This window comes from Ailuropoda melanoleuca, chromosome 16, assembly GCF_002007445.2.
Source record: "Ailuropoda melanoleuca isolate Jingjing chromosome 16, ASM200744v2, whole genome shotgun sequence".
In the NCBI taxonomy this organism is placed as follows: domain Eukaryota; kingdom Metazoa; phylum Chordata; class Mammalia; order Carnivora; family Ursidae; genus Ailuropoda; species Ailuropoda melanoleuca.
Genome location: NC_048233.1, coordinates 9,786,103 through 9,812,323, shown reverse-complemented (window position 1 = coordinate 9,812,323; position 26,221 = coordinate 9,786,103). Strand labels below are relative to the sequence as shown.

The following is a 26,221-nucleotide window of genomic DNA, read 5'->3' as shown; positions in this document are numbered from 1 at the left end:
GCACAGTTTGGTTTATATTTTTAATTGCATTTTTGAAATTTTCTTGTTCCATAGTAATATAGTAATACATGTTTATATATAGTAATATATAAATACATGTTTTTCCATTTGTGTCTAATAAAACACTAAAGTCCAGAGACATGGTTGGTTGTTTTTTGGATGATTTTCTGAATTTTTAGTTCCTATTCCATTTCTCTAAATCTACAAGTAAAAAATAGTATAATAATGATACTGTCTCCTCAAAGCCAAGGTCTCAAGACATTTAAAGTAGAAGGAGAATCTGAGGTATTTGTATTATTTCCTCAGTGACTCCCAAATCCGCTTGCTTTTTGATCGTCTAAAACAATACAAAGATTCAAGTGTCTTTGAGTGTTAGTGCTCAAAGGTATAAAATAATACATATTTATTGAGTATTTATTGCATGCTTGATGCTCTGCTCAATGCTTTATATATCATATTAAATGATCCACCCTATTACCTGTGGGTAAAGTAATAATATTAAGCCCATTTCATAAATGAGGAAACAGAGTAACTTAGCAAAAGCCACACAGGGAATAAGTTCTAATGTAATTTTTCTCAAAATGTGTTAAAAACTACTCATATCAGGATCAAGTAGGAGAGCTTATTACAAGTCCAGACTTCAGTGTTTCCTCAGCCTTCCAACTGAGAACCTTAAGTACTTGTGTTTGAACATCGGCATGTTTTAACAAACATCTCAGCTGAGATGTTTGAGAATCATATTTAAATTTTATTGCTACCAATGTAAGAAGAAAAAGTAGCTTCAGGGAAGCTGTGGGAAAGAAATGCAATTTGCCTTTATCCTGTGAAAGGGTGTCTCTCCACAAATCTATAAATACTTCATGAGTTACTCAGCAAAAGCCGAGCATAGAACTGTCAGGAAAAGATAAAACATTTGTACTTGCTGTTTTGTCTACTTGCCTATAGGCCTTATTAGGAAGCGTGTTCTTATTTTCAAACACCATCAAGTTCCCTGCACAGAAATTTTATTTTCCTTGCGTAGAAGGAAGCTTTAATTTCCTTGCTGTTGAATCTGACCAAAGGTGGACTTGGAATCCAGATTATAATTGTGCAGTGTTTTACAGATTGTGGTGCTTCTCACACAATGAGAAGCAATTATTTTTCTCTTTCCAGTGAGCCAGGAACTGTGCTTGGTCCCAGGCATACAACAACAAATGGGAAAGCCATGGTGTTGGCCTCTATGGAATTTCTGGTATAGGCAGTACTCTGATGCTTTATTAGGCTGTACAACTGTGAAGTAATGGGTGTTATTCTATTTGAAATATGAGAAAATGAATGGTAAAGAGGCTATATGACTAGTTGGTCCATGGTGGTACTTTAATTAAGTAATCACACCATCTAGATTGTTCTACTGATTCCAAGGTTAGTATGCTTTCCACTACCTTAAGTTGTCTTTCAGACTTAGATATTTTGTACAGCTTAAGTCAATAAAATCCCAACCTTACTTATTTCAATTTAAAGTGTATATGTTTATGTATGAAGATGTGGTGAATCATACCATGTTGAGATAATTAGGAATGGAAGACAAGAAGAAAGAAAATTCATGGAAACATAACAATTGAGAACAAAGGATCAACTCACAGACAGGATTCTAGATGTATAAAGAAGGGACGAAGTCATCCCTTAGTATAAGGGGACATATAAAGAAAGGATGAGGTGGTATTGGTAGAAAAGATAATGCAAAGATGCCTCCAAGGGGAATAAAGGGAAAAATAAGCGATTTTGTGGCTAGTGAGTCCTTCATCCACATCTTTCATTGTATAATCAAGCACTTGTCTGTGACATCCTGCCCATCTCTTGGCATTAAAGTAGTGTGTCCACATTTACCATGCCTGCCTTCCTCTCACAGGTCAAATAATGCTTGTTCTTACAGAAAGTAGGGTAAATTTTCCCATCATAAAAATAAGCACAATTCATATTCTCTCTTTCATTTCCAGAAAGCTCAAACCTGTGAACAGAAAACGTAAAATGAGTTCCTTCGAAAATTATAAAAGCAGTCAACAATTAAACTCTGCATGAAAGTATTCTGTCTCACAAAATGAAAACAAAAAGTATGGGGATAAAAGTGAAAAACAACACTCAGATCATTGAGAACTTTTCAATTTGCTTGGAAGTATAGAGTATGTACATCTGGGTAAGTCAACAGCAATTTAGTACAGCATTGATTAAGCCCCACATGAACAGTAGGCACGATAGTGACAGAAAAAGAGATGGGTGGGATCTGAAATGATAGGAAAGGCTTTATCTTTTCATCTTTTCATAGAAGGTTACACTTTAGTTATGTCTTGAGAGATTTAGATAAACACAGAGGAGAGGGGAGAGCCCTGTAGGGCAAGTAGATGCACCGAGTGGGAATGAGCTCAAGGAAAAGTAAGTCGATTAAATATTTTTGAAATGAGGATTTATGTTGTAGGGTAGTAGAAATAAGGCAGCACACAGTATTGTAATTGCCTGTTAACTTGTCTATATTCCTTTCCGGGCTGCTTGTGACAAGAGAACAAAGAATGTATAGATCTAATTTATTTGCCAAATATCTATGGGATACCTAACTATGTGCCAAAGTTGTTTTGTGTTCTGATATTGATAGAGTAAACGGGGACAGGGTCCCTTCTACTGGAGAATTTACACTATAGTAAGAAGATATTGGTAAGAAGCCAGCAAATAGAAAATGTCAGAGAGTGGTAAGAGTTAGGAAAAAATGAAATGGTGTGATAATGGACTCGAGTAGATGTGGGTCGAAGGAGGGTAATTTAGTTTGGGTGATTAAGATTGACCTCATTGATGAAGTGATGTTTTACCAGACATGTTAGTCACAAGTGGGAGCCCATCATGGATATCTGGAGGTAGAGCATTCTAGAAGAAAACAGTAAGTACAAAAGCCCTAAGACAGCAAAACAAGTTTTATTTGTTGAAAGCACAGAGGTTTCACCAGTTTGCCTGCGATATTGTGAATGAGGCAGCAAATGATAGGAGATAAAGCTCACGATCTGCGAAGAAGTTTACTTGCACTTGCAGTATCCTTTGCTTCTACCCATAATAAATACTTAGCATTTGTTGAATAAATGAATTGAAAATATAAGTAATGATCAGATTTTACAAGTTGTGGTTATCAATTTTAACTTTAACTGGAGAGACCTTACAGTTTGGATATGCAAGATGAGCAAAGGTCTTGAGATTGGAGATTGGAAACACACACACACACACACACACACACACACACACACACGTTCCGATGGTAAATTTGAGGGTAGAAATGAATAGGGAAAAATATCAGGAATAAAGGTGGATTGCGACTTAGATAAAGAGCACAGGAATGGGAAAGTAAGTAAAGCAGAATTGTCTTATTACCAGTGTTCACTTATTAGGAGTAGGGTGTCAGTGAGTGTGCTGCTGCTTCCATAGCAGCACACAGTAGGTCGTAGAGTCACCTGTCAACTTTTAAGTCACATGCCTCCTAGAAGATGGAGGATCTCAAGAATAAAATTTGCTCTTTGTGCCTTGTATTCTGAATGTCCATTGACTTACACATTTTTGGAGGGCACGGAGCCATCTTCCCACATCCAGACCTCATTAGGGTTCTTGCGCGACAATCCAACCCAACGAATTAATCCAGTCCTGGACTTCATGTATTCCTATTGCAAACACAGATAAATATAATGGCCAAGTTAGATTGTATGTCTACGTTGTGTTAATTAATTATATTTGATATTTAGAATTGTGCCAACTTCATTTGTTTTAGCATAAAAAATTGTTGTAGGATATAGAAAAAAAATTTTCACAGAAGGCAAATACTCTAACCTTTCTACATGTTTATCTTCCGGCAATTGAAGACTAGAGTTTCAAATAGAGTACCAAATATGGCTCTTAAATAAGATAATGGAAAACAACTAGAGAAGGAAAATAAAAAAAGAAATATATTGTTGGTGAATTGTTATTATTCCCTACATTTGACTTCTACTTGCTTTGGTTTCATTGCTAGCTTAGTTTCGTATTAGCCTACAATATTTACATTGGAAGCATTAATTTGTTTTAGTTGATTGAGTAAAAGGAATTATGCGATGTCTTTCTCAAAGGGATCACAAACCGCATTTGCTCTTTGTAATTTACCTTTATCTACTGAGGAATTATCACTATTTACTGCATGATACACTATACTTATTTGTTTTGTGTATTGCCTCTTGCTCCAACTGAAACACAAGCTCCCTGAGGTTAGGGACTTCTGTATGTTTTATTACCTGCACGGGTTCAGATTCTGCAATAGTTCCAGTGCATATTTGTGAAATTAATGGATAAATCAGTCAGTCAATCAATCAATCCATGGGTAACCAAGTTAAAAAGAGTCAAATATTCATATACTCTCATACCTCCCAGAAAAACAGGTAGGTGAGAATGCACTCTTAGCAAATAAAAAATGACTCAAGCTTCTTAACAGAAGTGAGACACAGAATGGCATTCCATAAGAAATGCTGTGTGAAAGTCACTTTTGACTGCTTATTTAATTATTGTTATTTTTTAAAGATTTAATTTATTTATTTGAGAGAGAAAGATAGCAAGAGAGAGCACATGCAGGGCAGAGGGGCAGAGGGAGAAGCAGACTCCCCGCTGAGCAGGGAGCCTGACATGGGGCTCTATTTCAGGACCCTGGGGTCATGACCTGGGCTAAACGCAGACACTTAACTGACTGAGCAACCCAGGTGCCCCTTACTTATTTATTTTTTTAAAGATTTATCTATGTTAGTTTGAGAGAGAGAGTGTGAGTGGCGGGTGGGGCCGAGGGAAAGAATCTCAAGCAGACTCCCCACTGAGCACGGAGCCCAACACGGGGCTCGATCCCAGGACCCTGAGACCACAACCTGAGCCAAAACCAAGAGTCAGGTGCTTAACTGACTGAGCCCCCCCAAGCATCCTGACTGCTTATTTTTTAAAGCTTGAGCTATCCCTCACCTTTCTGTTAACTCCTGTTCTATTCTTTAAAATACATCCACATTATATACTTCACCATACGAAGTATACTCTGCCTGAAATTCAACTATTTTTTGTTTCTCAAAAATGACATTGCTTCCTCTTTCATTTATAAACCTCCAACGTGGCATCAGTTTAGAGTAGCAAGATTCAAGACATGTTTGTATGTCTCCAGCTCATCTCTTGTTATTGAAGTTGAGATTTTGGGGGCGCTCTCGTATTTTGCCCAATTGGAAAGAAAGTCAATTTACTTACCTGAATATCTTCTCTATGAGTTTGAATCCACAAAAAGAGTTAGTGGATGGTACAGCAGTTAGAATAACAAGGCACACAAATGATCATGAGTTTCACTGGAATGATCTCCTCATGTCTGGTCCCTTACTATGGACTTCAGCTCAGGAAAATATAAGTCAATTTTGCTGATCAATTATAGCAGTTCTGTAGAATATGACTAGCTTAACTATTTGAGTTTGGTTTAATCTCTGCATACAGCCCAAATCCATGTCTTCTACTTGCTTTCGTTTTTAATATACAGAATGTGAATAATTATCATATTGGAAGTTGTAGGTTACACACCATAGAGAATTTCTGCCTTTCAAAAAATGTTTTAATAAATCTATCATTTGGCAGAAGGGAGACGCCCAAGACTTGGTTTCTGGTTTGCTGCCAGAATTCACACAAAAAAAGAGAAATCTACATGAAATAACAAAGGGAGAGTGTATGAGTGGATGCGAACATATTTTGCTTCAAAATGGGGCTTTTGTTAGAAGCTGTCAGAGGAAAATGTGGAAGAGGAGACATGTTTAGAAGAAAAATTTCAACTGAAATCCTGCGTGTTTCACAAATGAGATTGATCCCAGAGCTACAGAAGAGCCTATGAAAGGGTGAAGTCTGCGTCATGGTTTTGTCCAAGTTCAATCATCCAACAATTTAGCAGAAACTAAGGACTCATGTAATATTGGGATGACATTTCTATTTCTATTTTGCAATGATATTAAGTTTCTTTATACTTTCAGATTCTTTTATGGATTAGTAAATGCAATCAAGGAAGCTGAGAGAAGTGAAATGACTTGTCACAGAGGTAACGCCAGAACTCTCCGTCTCATCAGTTCCTTCTACCCCTTTCTACTCTTAAATGTGGTCGTTTCTACAGGGCTTGATAAGGTTCTCAGATTAGCACAGACTGGAAGACATGAGAAAACACATATATATCTTTTTTTAAGTCAAATGTTTCACTTAAGATTCTTCTTTTGACTCCGAAATATTTGATATAGGAATCTCCTTACCAGAACGCTCTGGCTGGCGACCTTCAGCAAAGTCGAGTTCATGCTAATACAGAACTGCTTGCCCTCTTCCCACGTCAAGTTGTGCCTGAAGAATCCATAGCAACTATCTCCATAATATCTCCAGTTTCTGTCACATGGGCTGCATTTATGGCCTTAAGGTGAAACCAAGCATAGGAATCCGTACTTTTTACTTTCACTTTTCCCCCATATTCGGTGTTTTCTGTAGAACTCCAGATTCCCTACAGATAACATCACAGAAATACTCCAGGGGGAGGGGAGATGAAGAGGTTACAAAACCATACTTACTGACAATGTTCTTTTGTTCCAATTGTTTTATTAAATTTTGGCAGAACTTCTTTGCTAATTGGTGCAGAGTTCCTGAGGCATTTTTATTCTCTGCTTGTTGGTAGTTTTGCTCTGTGATGGCTAGATGTAAAAATTAGATAATAATTTGTAATCAGGATCATAAGGGTGACGCAGAGACCTTTCGACGAGCTTTAATTTCAGTAGAACTGTCAGTCTGTGAAGTGTTTGCTAGCTACACATGTGTAAATGAGTACTGCAAAGGGGTCTGGGTAAAGGGGGGTACAAAGAACAAATTCAGAGCTATGCAAAACTGATTCCCAATGGTTATCCAAAAGAAGAAGTGAACTATATGAAGGAGACAATCACAAATAAGAAAATGCCATGATCAAATTGCGTCCCCAGAGTGAACGTTTTGGTATTTCTTTGAATACAGACTTCTAAGCAGATTTCAGAGGTGAAAGACCTCTGTAACTTTGTTTTTTCATATAATATCAAAATAGCCATTTATTTAAAAAATATATATTGACTTCTTGTTGTGTTCAAAATATTAGGATATTCAGGTGATGGAGAACGAAAGATTCTAAGATATCTTGTGAACAAATAAACAAGCACACAAACAAGCAACAGCTACATGGATGGTAATGTGACATTGGAGGGCTTTTCGATTTATAAAAAGAAAAAATATATTAATTAGGTGGGATATGAATTTCTTCTGAGTGAAAGTAAATGCATTCATTAAACAAAGTGGGAAGAAGGGCATTTTAGGAAGAGGGAATACAATGGAGAGAAATTTCCCGCAGGGAAAGCGAATTTATTTGTGAAACTGAGAAAAGTCCATGTTGGCTAAAACTGAAGATATGCAGGCTACGCAGAAAAAAAATTGAAAAGAAAGTGTGGCTGTAGACTAAGAGGGATCTTAAAGACCGGTTTAAAATTCTTGAAAATAATTTAGTTAAAGTGATTTGAAACAGAAGAGAAAAAAAAGTCAGAGTTCTCCTGTATTGAGAATGTCTTGGCAGCCATATGTAAAATGATTGAGGTAGCAATAAAGAGACACACAGTGACAGTCAAGCCTAGAGCATACACCAGGACCTTTAGGTGTTGCTCTCTTTTGCGGTGAGTCAATACTTACACATTACTCCCAGAGCCACCAGCCCAACAGCTAAGCCCATGCACAAGATCAGCAGAATCAAAGCCGTCACACGCCACAGAGGCGAGGAAGCAGGGTCAACTGTAGACATAGAATACAGATGTTAGGGGGCAGGCAGTATGGCATAGCTGTGGGGCAGCATCACCCCTCCCCCTGCCCTCTCAAGGCTTTCTGATACAATAGCTTCGTTGTCAGATCTCCCTGCTGTTCCTTTGGTGACATCAATAGCAAGTACAACCCATTCCCATTCCACACAGCGTCCTTTTCCAATGGACTTTTCTCTGAGTCAAAATATAACTGTTAAGGTTCTATGTGTCTTGTTTTGTGCCCACCCCCATAAATAATTGCTTTTATAAGCATCAACCGAAGACTCATACCCATTTGTTGACAGCTTAGAAAATGAGGTTGTAAAACATTCTTTCTTCTTATTCTCTTGGTTTCTATTCTGTCCAGCATTAAACTGTAGAAGGCTTAATGTAATGCTCCCTGCTTTTATCTTTTGTTGCTTATATTCTAAATAAGTCTGTCTGAGCCTAAGTAGAGATTACTCAAATTCTGTAGAGCAGGAAGGTCATCAGGAAAAGAAAACAAAACTACACGTGCTATCACTAGTAGAGAAAGGAAAGTAGGGTTGACCTGTTTCGGTAATTAACTTCCCAACCCCTGGCTCTGGGTATTCTTACCTGAGGTGAGAGCTGGCTTTCGATTTTTCACATTTAAGGTGATATATCCATCTTCGTCCAGCATGGCTTCCCTTGGACTGCAAGTGAGCTCAGGGTCCAATGACTTTGCAAAATTGTAGCGTCCACTCTTATAGATTTCAATGTCTGCCAGTCCGTGACCCTCCTCTCTCTGGTAAGGAGGAGCCAAATGAAAGGGGGCACATGTTTTTTGTTTTGTTTATTTTTGATTTTGGATTTTTTTTTCTTCCAGGAAGCCCTTTCATAGCTGTTCAGAGATACATGGACCTTGGACATAAAAATATAAAAATAATAACTTGCAGTAAAGGAGTAGATATCACATTTGTTTCCTGTTTTCTTATCTTCAACACTGAATGAAGGAAAAGTCTCATTATTATATCCTTTCAAAGAACAAAAGTTCATGCTTCATCTTTTTTTTTTTAAGATTTTATTTATTTATTTGACAGAAAGAGAGGCAGAGAGAGAGGGAACACAAACAGGGGGAGTGGGAGAAGCAGGCTTCCCGCTGAGAAGGGAGCCCTATGTGGGGCTCGATCCCAGAACGCTGGGATCGTGACCTGAGCCGAAGGCAGACGTTTAATGACTGAGCCACCCAGGCACCCAAAAGTTCATGCGTCATCTTAACCTTAGTGGAGTCTAAATCGTTTTGTTTAAATGAACTGCTTTCTGATGAAAATTCGTGGATAAAACACGAGCAGATACATAGTCTATTCCATTGTGAGAAGCAAGTCTAATATAATTTGATCTAATATGGGATAGAGGAGATACTTCAGCTTCTTGCGTTAGAAGGTGCCATTCCTAATTATGACCTAGAATTTGTCCTAATTATGACTAGAATTCGTCCAAATTCTGGCATCGTTCACAAATCACACTTTTCAAAACTTTGAGGACTCCGCAGGAGGCAAGCTTCATATTGCTTAGGGTTAGGCATTAAAGAAAAAACAATCAAATAAAGGGAAATAATACAGAGTTAGTGATTACTGTCTCTCAATAATGTTTCACTTCAAAGTGAACTACCAGGAAGGGAAAAATCTTAATTAAGTGAAATTGTGTAATTTCAAGTATAGTGGTGCTTGAATGAAGACTATTTCTGGAAGGAACAGGGTCCTAGCACACTTCACATCAGAGTGTAATTTGTATTCCACATGTTAAATTATGAAACATATTTCCAAATTGTTATTGTAGCTCATGTTGAAAGGAGTTAGAAGAATAGCTAGAGAAGGCTAGCTGCTGTACTAATGTAAGGATATTAGGGAAGGTGCTATCTATTCCGTCGTTAGGGTAGCTTTTATATAGTTTTATAGCAGATATATGTTTTTTATTTTGTGTTAAACCTTCACTGCCAGAAAAGCTTCCCTTCTTCTAAGTAACTTCTAGGCATTCATCTTATACATAATCTTATTTTTATTTTTTTCTTTAGTTAGTAGTGTGTTAGACTTTACTTCTCAATATAGTAATTACATAAGATCTCATGGCAGGTATTTTGTTTATTAATTTTCCCTTTGGTACATCTTGTACATATTTGTTCTTCCTTTCCATTATCTCCTTCGCTCTGAATTCTTTGTCAATTCACTTAAAATAATCTTTCATCTTAAAATGTCCTGCCCTACACACCTCAATTAATTTTAAAGTGAAGTAAAGAATAAACAAACAAACAATGGAAGGCCTTGCCTGATTTAAAGAACCCAAACTTAGCATGATTTAAATATTTTCACCAAAAACCAATCATTGCTCAAAAATCCCACTTTTAATAAATGTCAAATCTAATAAAAGTACTAAAAATCGAATAACCAAACTTCTTAAGCCCCACACCCATTTTGTCACTGGGTTTTGCATCTCAGGTAAAATACTGTGAGTTTCCCAGTCATAAGCAGAGTCAGTTCAGATCGGTATCCGACCATTAATCTACCTCTGCTTCCGTTTGCGTAATTTCTGATTCAATCAAAGTGGACTGTTCGCTCTTCCTACCAGAGCCTGCTGACCCCCATCTCCCGGCACAGCCTGCGAATTACCGCAACCCTCCCTTTCTGGCCACCTTCATTCATACACCAAGTCCTGAGGCTTTTCTTCCACCTTTAGTCCTCTGTTCCATGTTCTTTCCGTCACTGTCTTACATCAGCTTTTTTCCCCTTAAAATATACAGAAATCCTGAAAAAACAATTGTGACTTAGTGACAGATAAGAATGTGGAGGGTTTAGTTCAAGTGACACTTTTTTAATCAACCTTTTTCTCTTAGTAACCAAATATGTAACTTCCAAAAATTTATTAATTATAAGATATATATTGTAATATAAGATATAAGACATTATGTAATCATGTTATATATAATATATTCATATAAATATAATATATAAATATATAAATATATGATATATAAACATATTATAATTACATATAATATAAATGTTTATATAATTATATATACTATAAATGTTTATATATTATGTATTATAAATATATATTTATATATAATATAATATAAATATTATAATTATATTATAATTATATTAAATCAAATATGTAAGTGCAAGATCCATGGACATTTGGAAGCCTTCATAATTACTGTAAACATTTTCATGTTCAATCAACAGAAACTTTCAGGAGGTATGAAACATAGTTAGCTTGCTTTGTTGTGGTTTCCACATTTTCTAGGTTTGGGACAATTGGTTGAGTTATAAAAATATCGCATTTGTTCTTCTTGCAAATTGCCAGGAATATGCTGGACTTACTTGATTCGTGAAAGCTTAAAACTGAATGTTAAACACCAGATGTAGGTAAAGCTGAAACCTAAGCCTCAGATGATATTCCTTTCCTACCTAGAGCTCAGCTTCTGGACTTTCTTTTGTTTTTTTCCAGCGATTGCAATGCATCACTAGGTTTTGATCTTTGAAAACGTTAGCTGCAGGCTGTCCAGATCTATGTTCCATAAAAATATATTTGCTTTTATTTGTAACCCCCCCGGCATGGCTTGGAGGTGTTAGGAAATATGCTGGGTGAGTACAGGGTCTCTCAGGGTCAAAGGAGCCCCTGATAACATTAGTCTTCATTCTGTTTTCTTCCTCTACATACGCTATAAATACAAGCTGAGTTACTCAGCAAAAATGAAGCAGAGAACTGCAGGAAAAAGAGATAGAGATTACAAACCTTCCTTTTTCCTTTTCCAAAATCCAGAGGCTTTGCTAGATATCACTTTTTTTTTTTTAAAGAAAGTTCTACCCACAACGTGGGGCTCAAACTCACAATCTCAAGATCAAGAGTTACATGCTCTACCAGCTGACCCAGCCAGGTGCCCCTTTGTCAGATAACTCTTAATCACCCTACAAGGTCTGACATCGGTATGTTTGTATATTTTATTGTCCCTCTTTTCTTGCCTCAGTAAAGTATAACAGAAAAAGTACTTTATTGCAAATATTCTGATGAGGTTGAATTTGGAATAAAAATCTTTGTTTAATATTTTAGAGATTAAGAGACACTTTTACATAAGCTGTCTCTTTAATTTTAAAGCAAATACATATTAATTTAACTATTTCAGACACTGGAATTAGCAGTGAGTATTTACGGAAAAAGTCATGGTACTAGGCTTTATGGAGCAGTCTTAGATTTTAGCTCTCCAATCTTTATTTGTTCTTGTTTAGAACAACTTCCCAAATCCCACCATATGCCAGCCCACATTCCTGTCCCTATTTATTTATTTATGAGAAATAGAGAGCCCTTGCATAGGAGCAGGGAGAGGGGCAGAGGGGGAGGGAGAGGGAGAGAGAATCCCAGAAGACTCTGCACTAAGCACAGAGCCCTACCTGGGGCTTGATCTCAGGACCCTGAGATCATGACCTGAGTCAAAATCAAGAGTCCGAGGCTTAACCAACTGAGCCACCCATGCGCCCCTCCTGTCCCTCTTTCTTGTTTCACTCTTTTCCCATTACACTTACTGATCACACACTACACACAGGTATTTTTGTCATGTATCCCCAAAGAATATATTCCATGGTCTAAAATAGTGACTGACATACAATTACATCCAGTAGATATTTCATGAATGAATGAATATATATATACAAAGGGCATTATCTTCCTTGTATTACACATGTAGAAAGGGAAGGTTAAGGAATGTGGAGATGTTTCTATGATCATACTACTTGTAAAAAGCAATACCGTCGGGGTGCCTGGGTGGCACAGCAGTTAAGCGGTCAAGCGTCTGCCTTCGGCTCAGGGCGTGATCCCGGCGTTCTGGGATCGAGCCCCACATCAGGCTCCTCCACTATGAGCCTGCTTCTTCTTCTCCCACTCCCCCTGCTTGTGTTCCCTCTCTCGCTGGCTGTCTCTATCNTATTCTTGTCGAAAAAAAAAAAAAAAAAAAAAAAAAAAAAAGCAGTACCATCTACCTAGTTTCCAAGTTCTTTCCACTACATTATAAAGTCTCAAATTTGAGGATTGTCCAGATCCCATTATCTATGTTTATAGCTGAATGATGAGTAAAAGACACTAGACTCACAATGACAAGGTATGGATTCAATAAGAAATCAGTGGAATTCATAACATTGTGGATAAGACTGTTCAATATATAATGAGGGCTAGTGGATGTGTAAAAGAGAATGACCAAAGGAAAATGATGTTGACTATTATGAAAGCTGTAATAATGTCTCTAGACTGAAAAAAATATATATAAAGGAAGGGAGAATTTTGTAGCTGGTGATATTTTTTTTTTTTTACAAACTTTTTTGTTTGTTCCAGAGGTAGGATTCAGTGATTCATCAGTTGCATATAACACTGGGTGCTCATTACGTCAAGTGCCCTCCTTAATGCCCATCCCCCAGTTACCCCATCCCTCCACCCACTTCCCGGCCAAAACCTTCCTTTTGTTTCCTACAGTTAAGAGTCTCAGACTTTTTAAGACATATTACCTTTATGCTAACACTTAGGTGCATTTATCAGTGTTACTCTGTTCCCTCTCAGTCCTCTGTGTTAATATTGTTGGTTCACCTCTGACTTACTAGCCTTCTACACACATACCAAATACCGTTTATCTTTGAAAAAAGCTAGAATTTCCTGTCATGAAAAAAAGCATAATTAATATTGTCTCTTTCATTTCCAGAAAGTTTAAACATGTGGACGGAAAAGTGGCATGTTTTATTAAATGGTAATGAGCTAAACAGTGAATGACTATCAGACAACAACTGTGGCAGAGCATTTTGTTACAGAGTAGAGAAAATAAAGGGGAAAACGTGTCAGACAGCATCTACCACACTGAGAAGTTTATCATGCACATGCATACAAAATATCTGTAAAGTTAAATAATAATCAAACAGAATATATAAGCCTTGAGTTAAGATTTGAAGGAAAGGCAAAGATTACAGAAGAGAGAGGAAAGGAATACTTTTTTTATCAGGCAGGGCATACATTTAAACAAAGCTATGGAGGTAGGAATGAGCATGGGGTGATCAAGGAAAACAAAGTGAGCAAGCATGTTTGAACTGAGGATTCATGTCACAATATATTGGGATATAAAATATCCTGTTAAAATCACTATGACACGTACATTGCAGGGACCATTAATCAATCCATTATTTGAGCAAACATTTTTTGATCACTGTATGTGTCTTAAGCACTATTCTATTTTCTGGGATAACATGGTGAACCAAACGTACAAAAGTTGTGCTTTTGTTGAGCTTACGTTCTAGCGGAGGGTGGTGAACATAGATAGCAAAGAAGCAAAGAAAGAAGAAAGCAAAATAATTTCAGATCATGATAAGGACTATGAAAAAAACTGAATAATAGAGCTTTACTGGCGAAGCTCGGGGCAGGCCCTGGTTGTGTTCATTTCAATGGACAAGTAAATGTTGATCTGAGCTTTAAGGTAATCAATCTAACTGCATAGCCCTTTATTTTAATCAGGGTATTTGATTATCCTGATTGGATGAATATACATTTCAAAATAAATTCTGAAAGAAAACCCCAAAAAACAAGAAATACCCCAAATCAATTCTATCCTGTATTTATCCTCTAGCTCCACCTTGTGTTCATTTTTTTTTTCTGCTTTTATCTTTAGGTCTTCGATCCCTCTGGATTTAATCTTCATCTTGTCCCTTCCTTTCTGTAAATAGTTTTGAATTAATTTCCATTCTGCCCAATCGCTAGGTACTATCCAGTAGAGACCCCTCTTTAAAAGTGTTCTCTGAAATAGGCATATACTATGTGGGAATGGAACAATCATGGAAGAGCGGAGAGAGAGGATAACTTCTTATTGTGTAAACTCAGTATTTCTTTTAATGTATCCCAGACCAATGAAACCTCCATATTTAATACCTGCATTCCCTTATTTTCCACAATGAACCGTATTTTCTGGTGGATTTAATTCATGCAAGACCAGTATGAAAAGACAAAGCTGATTTGAGTTTTGGGTTTAGGAACTGTGTGAAGTTTTCATTTACTGGAATGAAGCAGCATAGAGTGAAACCACTGGGAAAGAGTTGTTGTTTATTTATTTATTCATTTTGATTTGTTACATTAAAAAATCCTATAGCATATGTAAATAAATATGCCACGTCTCCGGTCAGATACCTGGACCTGGTGATCAAATCCTGGGCATGAAGGTATACATTTGGAGATCACCTGTGCAGGGCCATCACTCCAAGCCATAGATCTGGAAGAGCTCATCCAGGAATGGGCACGAACAGGGCGGAGGTCCAGGAACTCAACTCAGGGCCACAACAGCATTTTGAAGTCAGATAGAGAGGAACCAGCAAATCTGAGGGAGGAGTAGGTAGTGAAGTAGAAAGAAAAACAAGATAACGGTGTCCTGTAGAATAGAGTATTTTGGAGAAGAATTTTAAGTTAAAGGAAATAATCAATTATATCACATGCTGCTTATAGGCTGAGTAAAATGAATCTGGAGAAAGAGCCATTGGATGCGTTAATGTGGAGATTAACGGTGGCTTAGGAGAAATGTCCTAGAATTTGGTAGACGACTACAACATGGTGTGATATTTCATAGTGTAATCTGGTAAAATGAGCTACAGAGATGCTGGGAATTTTTAAGGGAGACAAGTATAATCAGCAATTTCTAAATTCATAAAATTATAAGCTAGTAATAGATAAAAACACTTTCAGAATCATAACAACAGAAAGTGTGTAGAAAGTATGACCAGTCCTTTTTCTTATAGCAATTGTTAGCAACCAAGTGAAATTCCTCATCACTGTTTTGCCCGAGTATGCTTTTGTAAAGATTGCAAGAGCTTAAATGCTTTCTTAGGGAACTTGAAGGTGTGAAAGAATCAGGGCAATGAAAATGAAAACTCAGTCTTTGCAAAATTTGATGAAAGTGAACGATGAGACAGAAAAATGTCCTGAGTTCTCATTTTCGTAATCACGTATTCAATTTAACTTTTCCTCATATTGATGGTCTCTGCCTTTACCTAAGTTATGTAGAATAGTAAACATGAACATAGATTTATTAATTACTTCCACATCTTTGGCAGGGAGTTTAACTGATTATGACTCAGAGCCTCCAAACATTTTTCTTTTTTTTGATTGAGCAAGCCTCAGTTTGAAAAAAAAATAGAAACGAGAAATACATGTACATTTATGTGTTTAGAAATCGTACATAAATATTATTGAAGAACTATTATTTTTACATTGTCTTTCTGCAACGTATTGGATATTCATTCACACCTCTGAGACAGGTGCAATTTATTCTGGGGAACCTTGACTAAAATAATCTTCACCCAGAGGTGGAGCTTGGGTGGTTTCAGAGCAGTCATTTTGCTGTCTGAAAACAAAAACCTACAGCAAATCTTCCCCCAGTGTAGTTATGCAATCTCCTTCTTACCCTAAAGGAAACTTTAGAAAAGATCCCTTCGTTCTCTTGCTCACATATGGTCCCCAAATATTTTTTTGAGTTCTGTGTTAGTTTTCTATTGCTGCTTTAGCAAATCCCACAAATATAGCAGCTTAAACCACACAAATTTATGGTCCCAGAGTTCTGTGGGTTAGAAGTAAATCACAGGGGTAAACCAAGGCTGTGTGTGGGGAGGTGTGTTCCCGTCTGAGTGATCTGTGGGAGCGCCCATCCCTGCCTTTGCGGCTTCCAGCACACATTCCTTGGTTCCAGGCCCTCTTCTTTCACCTTCAGCCAGAAATTCTGTCTCTCTGACCAAATCTAGGAAAGTTTCTCCACATTTAAGGACTCGTGATTAAATTGGATCCACCAGATAATGCAGGATAATTTATTCATCTCAAGGTCCACCATCTTCTTCCCATCTGCAATCCCTTTTGCCATGTAAACTACCAGATGGAGAGGTTCTGGGGATTAGACCATGCACACTGTTGGGGGACTGTTACTCTGCCTTTCACAGGTTCTCAACAGCAATGAAATTTCTTATAGAAATTAGTAAATTTTACAAGAAGTGATGCTGGGATTAGAAATAAATGCAGTCCTTTAAGAGTCTGACACCAACTGACTAAATGAACAACCACATGTGTGATGTGCTGTTTTTCCCTTGTGTTCTTCCAAATAATAGCCAGAATGCTTTCTATGTAAATGGTCTGCTTTTTACTGCTCATGTGATGTTAATGTTGTTGAAACAAAGTATCACAGTTAAATCCTTCTGCAGCAAGTTTGCTTCGGTTTTATTGGAAACACCTTTTCAGGGCATTTTTTGGTCCTAAAAAAGGGAAAATATAGATTGATTATTTTAAAAGATTTTGAAAATTTTTGTAAGATTTATTCATTTTAGAGAGATAGAGCACGTGTGAGAGCGTGGGGAGGAGCAGAGGGAGAGGGACAAGAAGACTCCCTGCTGGGCAGGGAGCCTGCCAAGGAGCTCAATCCCAGGACATTGAGATCATGACCTGAGCTGAAACCAAGTGTCTGATGATTAATGGTGCCTCTATAAGACTTTTTTTAAAAAGATTTTTATTTATTTATTTGTTTGAGAATGAGAGTGCACAAGCAGGATGAGGGTCAGAGGGAGTAGACTCCCTGCTGAGCAGGGACCCCCCCCCCCCCACCAAGCAGGACTCCGGGATCATGACCTGAGCAAAGGCCAACATTTAACAACTGAGCCACCCAGGCACCCCCACCCCATAAGATTATTTTAAAAATGAAATGTATATAACCTGTAGCTCAAATAGGCTTCAAGGCTTAAAGATGCTCTAGGGATTCCCCACACCCAGTGGTCCATGTGAATATCCAGCACTGTTTGTTCTTGCAGTTGCCCCAAACTCCATCTTCCGATTTTTAGAACCTGAAAGACTGCATGTTTTCTATAGGAATTTTAGCTGCACGACAATGACTGTTGGCTGCCCTCAGGTTAAACACCAACTCAACAAACAAATTTAAAAAAAAAAAAAGGAAATGCACCATACCACACGCTAGTTGTTATTTGCAGGGCAATTATTCTGTTAGAGATTTAACCCTGCCAGAGGGAGCTCCCATTCATGCCGTTTTAACAGTTATCGATTTCTTCTCTATGCCCCATTACCAACACTGTCTCTCTCCCTCCCTCCCTCCCTCCCTGCCTCTCTCTGTCTCTGTCTGTCTCACACACACACACACACACACACACACACACACACACACGCTTTTATTTCTTAAAACAGCGGCCAGGTGTGGGTGGTCTTTAACTACACAGTTTTTTTCTGTTCTATGTGTATCTCTCTGATATGAGTGAGTATAAACCAGATCCAATGTCTTCATACAGGATTAGCTGGCCTTTGACACACGTAAAAATGACAACTGGACCCTTTATCGAATAATTCAGAACAGCCTCTACCCTGAAGATCATGGGGACTCCCCATGAAGCCACCATTCCCGCTCTGCTTCCAAGGACCCCTTTCGCTTCACAAGAAACAGTGTCGAAAGAGCAGACACATTGAGATCTATGATATTCTGATTTCTAAAGAGAATATTTGACTTCTCTCACTTTCTCTGCAAAAAAAAAAAAAACAAAACTGATTGTCATACTATCTTTATAGAGAGGCAGTGGGGTGTGTCAGTTGAATGTGTTTATAAAAATTCCCAGCCTTGAGAAGAACATCCCGTTCCTGGGCCTGAAGATATTGAAACATTAATTACATAATTTATAGTAGTGCTTTTTTCTACAATGTCTGAAGAAGTGACTTACGCGACACTCATGTTTCAGGATTCTGTTGGAGAGAGAAATAACCTGGATAGAAATGACCTAAGGAAAAGAGGTAGGAGTTCAGACAGCACAATGTGACCTTGGGGAATGCGCAGGTGATAAATGCTTTGGTTCTGATGCTAAAGAGAAGTGTGGTGTGGAATCTTTAAAATGGAGAAGAGCTGTGGAATACACTCATAGAATGAGTGTTCCCAGTTTTGGCCAGAAAACATGTGGCTTCCAAGACCTCTTTAAATTGTGTGGTATCACGAGGCATCTCGAAGCTCTGTGTTATAGTGAAACATTGGACGTGACGGAAATTGAGTTTGGGGGCTACTAGAATTCTTTTTACAAATGAAGTCCTTGATATTTATACTTTGTGAGAGATGCCAGGCAAATATTCTTTTAGTGACCAGATTGGAGGTCACTAAAATAGAGAAAGCAGAGGAAATTTTTCTTTTCAAAGGTATATATAACTGAAGAGAAAAATAGGAGGACAGGAGAGTCAGAAATAGACAAGAGATAGTTTCTGTTTTGTAAGTAGTTTAACATTTTTTTTAGGGAGTGAAAATTTCTAGTATAATTTGTAGTGTTGAATCAATAATAACAGTATCCATATAGTATTTTATATGCATTCTATCATATTTCTATGAAAATATAATTGTGAAGTAAATGGAATAACATTAGCAAAACTGAGTCTGAAAAAAAATTAAATGATTTAACCAAGTTCCTACAACTGGTAAAAGCCCAAACTCAGGGCTCGTCTTTAGCTTATTCTCTTATCCCCTGTTGGAAGAAATATTAATCTCTGTGGTCAGGAATCCAGTTTAGTTTATCAGACTATATCCCTTATTTTCAAGAATCTGTTGACAGTTCAGGCTGTTTCCCCAAATCATCTAAAATGTGGGAAGTACTTTCTTCTTCTCTTGGATTTATTTTTACTTTAAGTGTGTGTGTGTACGTATGCACATGTGTGTGTGGTTTGGGGTGATATACCAAGAGAATTGGAATAGGCTTGTTTTGAGACTAATAACAGCTGTTATACATTTTTGTTTGTTTGTTTAAATTATAGCCGTAATCCTTGAGAGAAAAGGAGTTGTGGGTGATAGTACACCTGGAAATTTGCAATCCTTCTGTCTGAAATATGGGGCTAGGTGCCGTTAGATTCTGAGTTAAGAAATATTGTAAGTTAGACTGCACATTCATTTTGTCTTTCATTCCATACTCATTTATTATCTATGAGATGATAAATAGACTGGATAATAGATTAAAATAAAATCCACAATAACACTTGCCTTGTGGCGGTTTGTAATCTCAGAAACTTGAGGTCTCTCCTACTGTCAGGATCATCCAGAAAAGCAGTTTCCACATCTCATACATGCATTTAGTAAACTTAAAGAAGAAGGGTGTGTGATGATGTAAAACAAAAACCCAAAAATTAGAAGACACTCTTAAATGAAAGGAGAATAGTGGGGAAGAGAAGTGGAGGAGAACTGATGGTGAGCCCTTACCACCCATCATTTTAGATATTTTCCAAATGGAACATTGAAGAGGTAAGGGAGAAATAAACAACTCATTCATAGCCATGATTCCTCTGTTGGCTTTCTTCAGGGTATCCAGCATCTTCCCCCACCTGGCGTCAGGCTGCCCTGAGTCTGTTAACTCTTTGCCTGATGCTGTTGATTGGGCTGGTGACCTTGGGGATTATGTGTAAGTATATTTTCAACAAACCCAAGAAAAGTAATTAGGAAACACATGTGTAAACTATGTAAATTCCAGTTTGATTATATTAATTGATCATAGATCCTTCATTCTCCAAGTCTCTAAGATAATCAAGGGACAGAATTATGATGAGGATTTTGCCCTAAATCCATTGTTTTCTCTTGATAAACTAGACTGGATTATGAAGATAACTTTTTTTTTTTTAAGATTTGATTTATTAATTTGACATAAAGAGACAGCCAGTGAGAGAGGGAACACAAGCAGGGGGAGTGGGAGAGGAAGAAGCAGGCTCCTAGCAGAGGAGCCTGATGTGGGCCTCGATCCCAGAACGCTGGGATCACGCCCTGATCCAAAGGCAGACACTTAACGACTGTGCCACCCAGGCCCNTTAATTTGACATAAAGAGACAGCCAGTGAGAGAGGGAACACAAGCAGGGGGAGTGGGAGAGGAAGAAGCAGGTCCTAGCGGAGGAGCCTGATGTGGGGCTCGATCCCAGAACGCTGGGATCACACCCTGAGCCAAAGGCAAACACTTAAATACTGCGCCACCCAGGTGCCCCCCTTTATATTTCTCTTCATTGGTTGGAAGAAGGAGCTTCTTTTCTGCATAGACACACATCCACTTATTATCCCAATGGTAAGAAATAGGGAGCCAAGGGAAGGAAGAGCCTGCTGTTTCATTCACCCTGAAGACTTAGTGCGAGACTGGCTTAATCTACTCACTCAAGACTGTTCTAGTCTAGAAATAGCTTGCCTGCTATAAAGGAAAAGGAGATACAAACAAGGAGGAATAGTTGCTTGAGATACCTTACCCTCTAAACAGAAACCTGAACCGCCACGTAACAATGGAAGCTCCACTCCCAAGCACAATAGCCAAAAAAAGACTATTCCCTTGGTTCTGACCCATCATTGAGCCATCAGGATGGGGAGTCCTGAGCTAATAATAAGTGGAAGAATATCCTGAGAATCTGTACTCCGTAGGATATTGTTAAGGATATGACGGGCAGAGTAGTGAGTTGGTGTAATATTCCCTTTTGGGAGACTACCAGTCATCAAAGTTTATTTTCTGAATGATACTAGCATCTTCCATGCTACTTTCATTTATTTTTACATATGTAAGATTTCCTGGATAATTAGAATTTAGACCTACCGATTTGGACATATAAATAGGGCCGAATGATATAGCTTGCTGCTTTATTTTATTATTTTATTTTATTTTAAAGATTTTATTTAGTTATTTGTCAGAGAGAGAGCACAAGTGGGGGGAGGGAGAGAGGGAGAAGCAGACTTCCCGCTGAACAGGGAGCCTGATGCGGGACTCGATCCCAGGACGCTTAACTGACTGAGCCACCCAGGCGTCCGGTAGCTTGTTCTTTTAGAAAGAAATATGATGTTCTAGCAACAGTAATAAATGTTCAGTAGCCAATCATTATGAAGACTAGCAGCTGGTCTTCTACAATGATGTATATTTTACAAATGAAGATGAGAGTCGCCTTAAAGGATTATGTTCCTATTAAAACAACAATTCCATGAACCAACTCCACATAGAAAAAAGAAAAGTATTTCCAATAAATGAATGGCAAAATGCCTGGCACTGCCTTAGATTAAATGTCAAAGATATATAATTATTAATTCATTATTTTAATACAAGAATAATCATATTTAAAATCTCCATAAAATTATGAGGACGATCTCCAAGCAATTTGTAATAAAAAGGCATCTGGTGTGTTTCTACCATGATACCTCAATTATTGGGAGCTACTGATAAATATTAAACAACTTGAGAAATATTTCTGTGTTAAGAATTATCTATGGCTCAGATGAGAACGGGAGGATATATGAACTTGTCTCCTGTTGTGTCTTGGAGTTTTGCAGACATCTAATGAAATTAACTCAGATTCACAGAAATTAAGTCAACTTCAAAAAAGCATCCACCAACAGCAGGATAATTTATCCGAGCAGCTGAGCATCTACAGAAACTATCCCACCGAGGAGGAGTTTCTCAAATCACAGATCGCCGGGCTATTGAAGAGGCAGGGACAAATGGCCGTCAGACTCTGCCAGGAGCTAATCATTCACACTTCAGGTAACTGGCGCCTTACTGGCCAGTCAAGTCCAATCCTTTGCCCCAGTTTGCACTGATCACGTGCACCACCTCATCGCGTGAGAAAGTTGTGTTCTCCAATGACCTCTAATGATATCACACTGAATTTATAGAAGGCAAGGAAAGATATCAATTTATTTAATATTTTTGAAAACACAGAGGTGAATTTGGGAAGCTTCTTGAAACGATACCAACCTGGATACTTCAGCTTCTCCTTTTGTGAACTATTTTTAGGTGATCCTGATGTTTTCAGAAGCCCACAGTATAGCTTGTAATTCTGAGGCCAGGAGACTGAGCCTTGAAGTGAGAATTGCAATCACTGTTGCTCCAGCCCATAATTGGGAGCGACTTCATTTTCACAGGCTCTTAAAGCGGTAGGGTTCCAGAACGCTGGGTCTCAGACCCTCTCGTCCAGTTCAATTATTTAGTTTCTAAAACCTTCCCCAGTCACTCCAGCATTATTTAATTCATACTAATGGGTGTAATTTCTTTTTCAGACCACAGATGTAATCCTTGTCCTAAGATGTGGCAATGGTACCAAAACAGCTGCTATTATTTTGCAACCAATGAGGAGAAGACGTGGACTAACAGTAGGAAAAACTGCATGGACAGGAACTCCACCTTGGTGAAGATAGATAGCTTGGAGGAAAAGGTCTGGTTGACTCTCCTTCCCTGGTTAGGGAAATTGTTCTTGTCATAGAAAGTAAAACTAGTGGAATGTGTGACTTACATAGTAGGAATTCACTGCATTTTGAATGGGAATTAACATCTTACTTCTGTACTCCGGAACGTGGTTCACACATGACATTGTTCCCGTTCTCCCTCTCAGGATTTTCTGAAGTCACAGCCATTACCCACATTCTCTTTCTTCTGGTTGGGCTTATCATGGGACCCATCTGGAAGGAGCTGGCTCTGGGAGGATGGCTCTGGTCCCTCTCCATCCTTGTAAGTCTCTAACTGTTGGGTGTGGTGGAGGGGAGCGGGGAATAAGCTAAGAATACTAAAAAATGGAATACTAAGAAAATCATTGTTAATCTTAAGAATTATAAATCTAGATACAAAAAAAAGAGTACAACATACAAAGAAAAGAGAGCTTCAGTAAGAAATAATGAAAGCAAGAGTACCTAATTTCGTGTATGTGACAAACTCATGGCAAGAAACTGAAGCTTATCTATTAGTTTAAATTTATTTTTTTTAATTTAACAAACAAATAATACTTACACTTACTTTGTTTGAAATAGTATATAAATATTAACTCTGTGATAAAAGCACTGTTATATTCCTATTTTACGGATAAAACAATTGTCATAGAGAAATTAAATAACCTGCCCAAAGTCACTACCTCCTGAGTGGCAAAATCAGGACTGAGTGCTTCTGTGACCATGAGCTCGATCTCTCAACCCCCCTGGCTCTCCCACACTGACAGTCCCAAGGGTGGTGTTTATCATAAGAACATACATTAACACATTTATTTGAATTCAATAATTGTCAGCCATTTTCTAGGAGCAAGTAAGTGTGAATTGATAGATTAGCTTAACAATTAGAGCTCTGTGATGGGGATTTACCAATTAGATTATATGGCAAATGTTTTCCATGACTTAAAATGAGCTGACTCTCCCAGTTCAAGATTTTGAAGAATATTTAAAGTATATACAGGATATATGATACTTTGAAAATTACAGTTTTTGCAACTATTTAAAGTTATGAAAAACAGGTGTTATCTTAAAAATATGGAAAGAAACACAGTCTTGTAAAATTCTCTTAGCAACTACAAACCAAATATTTTGAGGAACATGGCTCATCACAATTATATTAAAATGACATAGTTGTATTTGTATTTTTAATATAATATATCGGCCCCTTTCTGGGTGTGGTAGGCTTCTCTCCACCTCCCTTCCCATCAAGTTATTCACCTATTCAGCTCCCTCCTGTCTTAGTCCTTAATGCATGTTGTCAAATTTTCCTGAAGCTGAGTTATCATCACTCATTTCCATCAAGGATACTGGGCTTCAGCTGTGACTCCCCCAATTCCGTGAATAACAAACAAAGACACGTCTATACTTTTCTCCCTAGTTATACTTTATCTTCACCCATTTCTCACAATGTTGTCATGGTTTTTTCTACTCACCAATTTCCCGCTTTCTAATGTCCACTACCGGTCATATTAAATCAGTGAGTCTGGTTTCACGAAAATAATCATGGCGACAAGCACGTGCAAAGTAATAAACATCCAAACAAAAATGACAGTTACTTCTTCTCAGTGGAGCCATACTGGGCATGAGATGATTATAAACTAATCTGAGGTATTGCAGCTACACTGAGGGTTTACAGAACAGGACCAGGACACCCTGTAAGTGCTGCTGTTTCCACTTTGGACTTTAAGAAGATGGGTCCCCTTTCCCAAAGGAGTTGTCATCATCCTGGGCGCCTCCACTCACTCCTAGTGAAAATATGGAGGAGGTGGCTCCCCATGGCAAGGTTCGGAGTCTGTGGACCCTGATGCCCTGAGGCTGTGGCTGTCACACTCGGGGTGGTGGAACTGAGCTTCGAAATCACCTTCCCTACTGAGTAAGGCTGCTCTCGGCAAGTGCATATGCCAAGGGGAAGATTTAGTAAACCCAGCCCTGAAGCAAGAAAAGAATACTGCAGTGCATTGCAGACCATTTAGGTAAAAAGGCACACGGGGGATTTAGATCTGACGAGCATAATTTTATAATGACATTTTAAAAAAATATTTATTTATTTGAGAGAGAGAAAGTGCATGGCAAGCATGGAAAGGGGCAGAGGGACAGAAGAGAGAAAATCTCAAGCAGACTCCCCGCTGAGCCTGAGCTGGAGGCAGGGCTTGATCCTACCACCCTGAGATCATGACCTGGGCTGAAATCAGGAGTTGGTGGCTTAACCAACTAAAGCCACCCAGGCGCCCCTGTAATGATATTATTGAAGAGTTACCACCAAATCCTTAGCAGAAGAACTAGGGACTGATATCAGAGCCACATCTATGTAATCGTTCATTTTCTCTCTCAGCCCCTATCTTAGTCTCTGTTCACCTTCCACGTATGTGTGCGTACATATATATAACACAAAATGATATTTGTGCATAATGAAATGTAATAACTTTTTACCCAGAATATGATTTCATTTGTCTGTTTATCTTCATAAAGTTCTAAAATAAAGAAATTCTAGTGCTTCTAATATAATCTGCGCTGGGTAGTTTCTATCGTGATAATGGAGAGGATACAAATTCTCAACCAGAATTTAAGTATCCTTCTTAAATAATTCTACCCAGGATTATGATTAACTTGAAATGAAACACTCAGATTTGCCAGCTTTAAGAACTTTGATATGTCATGGAAACAGAAGTCTCTCAAAGTTCAGATAGATAGCCTTTGTTAACTGAGAACACTGAATTGAGATTAAATTTCAAAAATGAAATTTGTAATTAATTTTAAGTGGATTAATTTTCAGATTCAGCACTAAAGAGTATGCCCAGATCAATGGATCCAAAGGATGTGCCTATTTTCAAAAAGGAAATATTTATATTTCCCGCTGCAGTGCTGAAATTTCTTGGATTTGTGAGAAGACAGCTGCGTTGGTGAAGATTGAAGATTTGGATTAATATGCTTCTTCCAAATTCACCAAGATTTAGGGGACTTGTGGTTAAATTCATGTGAAGAAAGAGAAAGCTACCCTACTAGAGCTAAAAACAGATGAAAAAATGACTGTGTATTTAAACTATCAGGCAAATAAACTTCACAGAATGTTCTCGACTTCATCATCCGATGCCTTTTGATCTGATGTTCTGGTTATTGCTCGGGACCCTGGGGAATATC

General features: G+C 38.0%; 2 protein-coding genes across 5 annotated transcripts; one reads left to right on the top strand and one right to left on the bottom strand.

Annotated features, from left to right (window-relative positions):
- Positions 1-6: 6 nt before the first annotated feature.
- On the bottom strand, positions 7-8,591 carry CLEC1B (C-type lectin domain family 1 member B). 2 transcript variants are annotated; one of them, XM_011232460.3, is made up of 6 exons: positions 8,427-8,584; positions 7,726-7,824; positions 6,594-6,713; positions 6,288-6,439; positions 3,565-3,671; positions 7-1,987 (listed from the first exon to the last, which is right to left on the bottom strand). In XM_011232460.3, the coding sequence occupies exons 1-6, from the start codon at positions 8,488-8,490 to the stop codon at positions 1,843-1,845; spliced, it is 687 nt and encodes a 228-aa protein (XP_011230762.1). In that variant the 5' UTR covers positions 8,491-8,584; the 3' UTR covers positions 7-1,842. The 2 variants fall into 2 exon arrangements, with proteins under 2 accessions (XP_011230762.1, XP_034501447.1); XM_034645556.1 differs by lacking the exon at positions 7,726-7,824 and having other exon boundaries at positions 8,427-8,591.
- Positions 1,983-26,221, top strand: CLEC12B (C-type lectin domain family 12 member B). Of its 3 annotated transcripts, none has more exons than XM_002925322.4 (8): positions 1,983-2,173; positions 6,018-6,082; positions 18,417-18,635; positions 20,174-20,272; positions 22,152-22,370; positions 22,886-23,040; positions 23,218-23,333; positions 25,857-26,221. In XM_002925322.4, the coding sequence occupies exons 3-8, from the start codon at positions 18,545-18,547 to the stop codon at positions 26,005-26,007; spliced, it is 831 nt and encodes a 276-aa protein (XP_002925368.1). In that variant the 5' UTR covers positions 1,983-2,173; positions 6,018-6,082; positions 18,417-18,544; the 3' UTR covers positions 26,008-26,221. The 3 variants fall into 3 exon arrangements, with proteins under 3 accessions (XP_002925368.1, XP_011230761.2, XP_034501446.1); XM_011232459.3 differs by having other exon boundaries at positions 1,985-2,173; positions 18,584-18,635; positions 22,182-22,370; positions 25,857-26,219; XM_034645555.1 differs by having other exon boundaries at positions 1,985-2,173; positions 18,584-18,635; positions 25,857-26,218.

Coding starts and splice junctions, on each gene's coding strand:
- CLEC1B (XM_011232460.3), bottom strand. CDS start 8,490: ATGCTGGACGAAGATGGATATATCACCTTAAATGTGAAAAATCGAAAG. Junction 7,825..8,426: donor AAAGCCAGCTCTCACCTCAG/GTAAGAATACCC, acceptor CTATGTCTACAG/TTGACCCTGCTTCCTCGCCT. Junction 6,714..7,725: donor GGTGGCTCTGGGAGTAATGT/GTAAGTATTGAC, acceptor TTTTACATCTAG/CCATCACAGAGCAAAACTAC.
- CLEC12B (XM_002925322.4), top strand. CDS start 18,545: ATGTCTGAAGAAGTGACTTACGCGACACTCATGTTTCAGGATTCTGTT. Junction 18,636..20,173: donor AAATGACCTAAGGAAAAGAG/GTAGGAGTTCAG, acceptor GGCTTTCTTCAG/GGTATCCAGCATCTTCCCCC. Junction 23,334..25,856: donor TCTGGTCCCTCTCCATCCTT/GTAAGTCTCTAA, acceptor ATTAATTTTCAG/ATTCAGCACTAAAGAGTATG.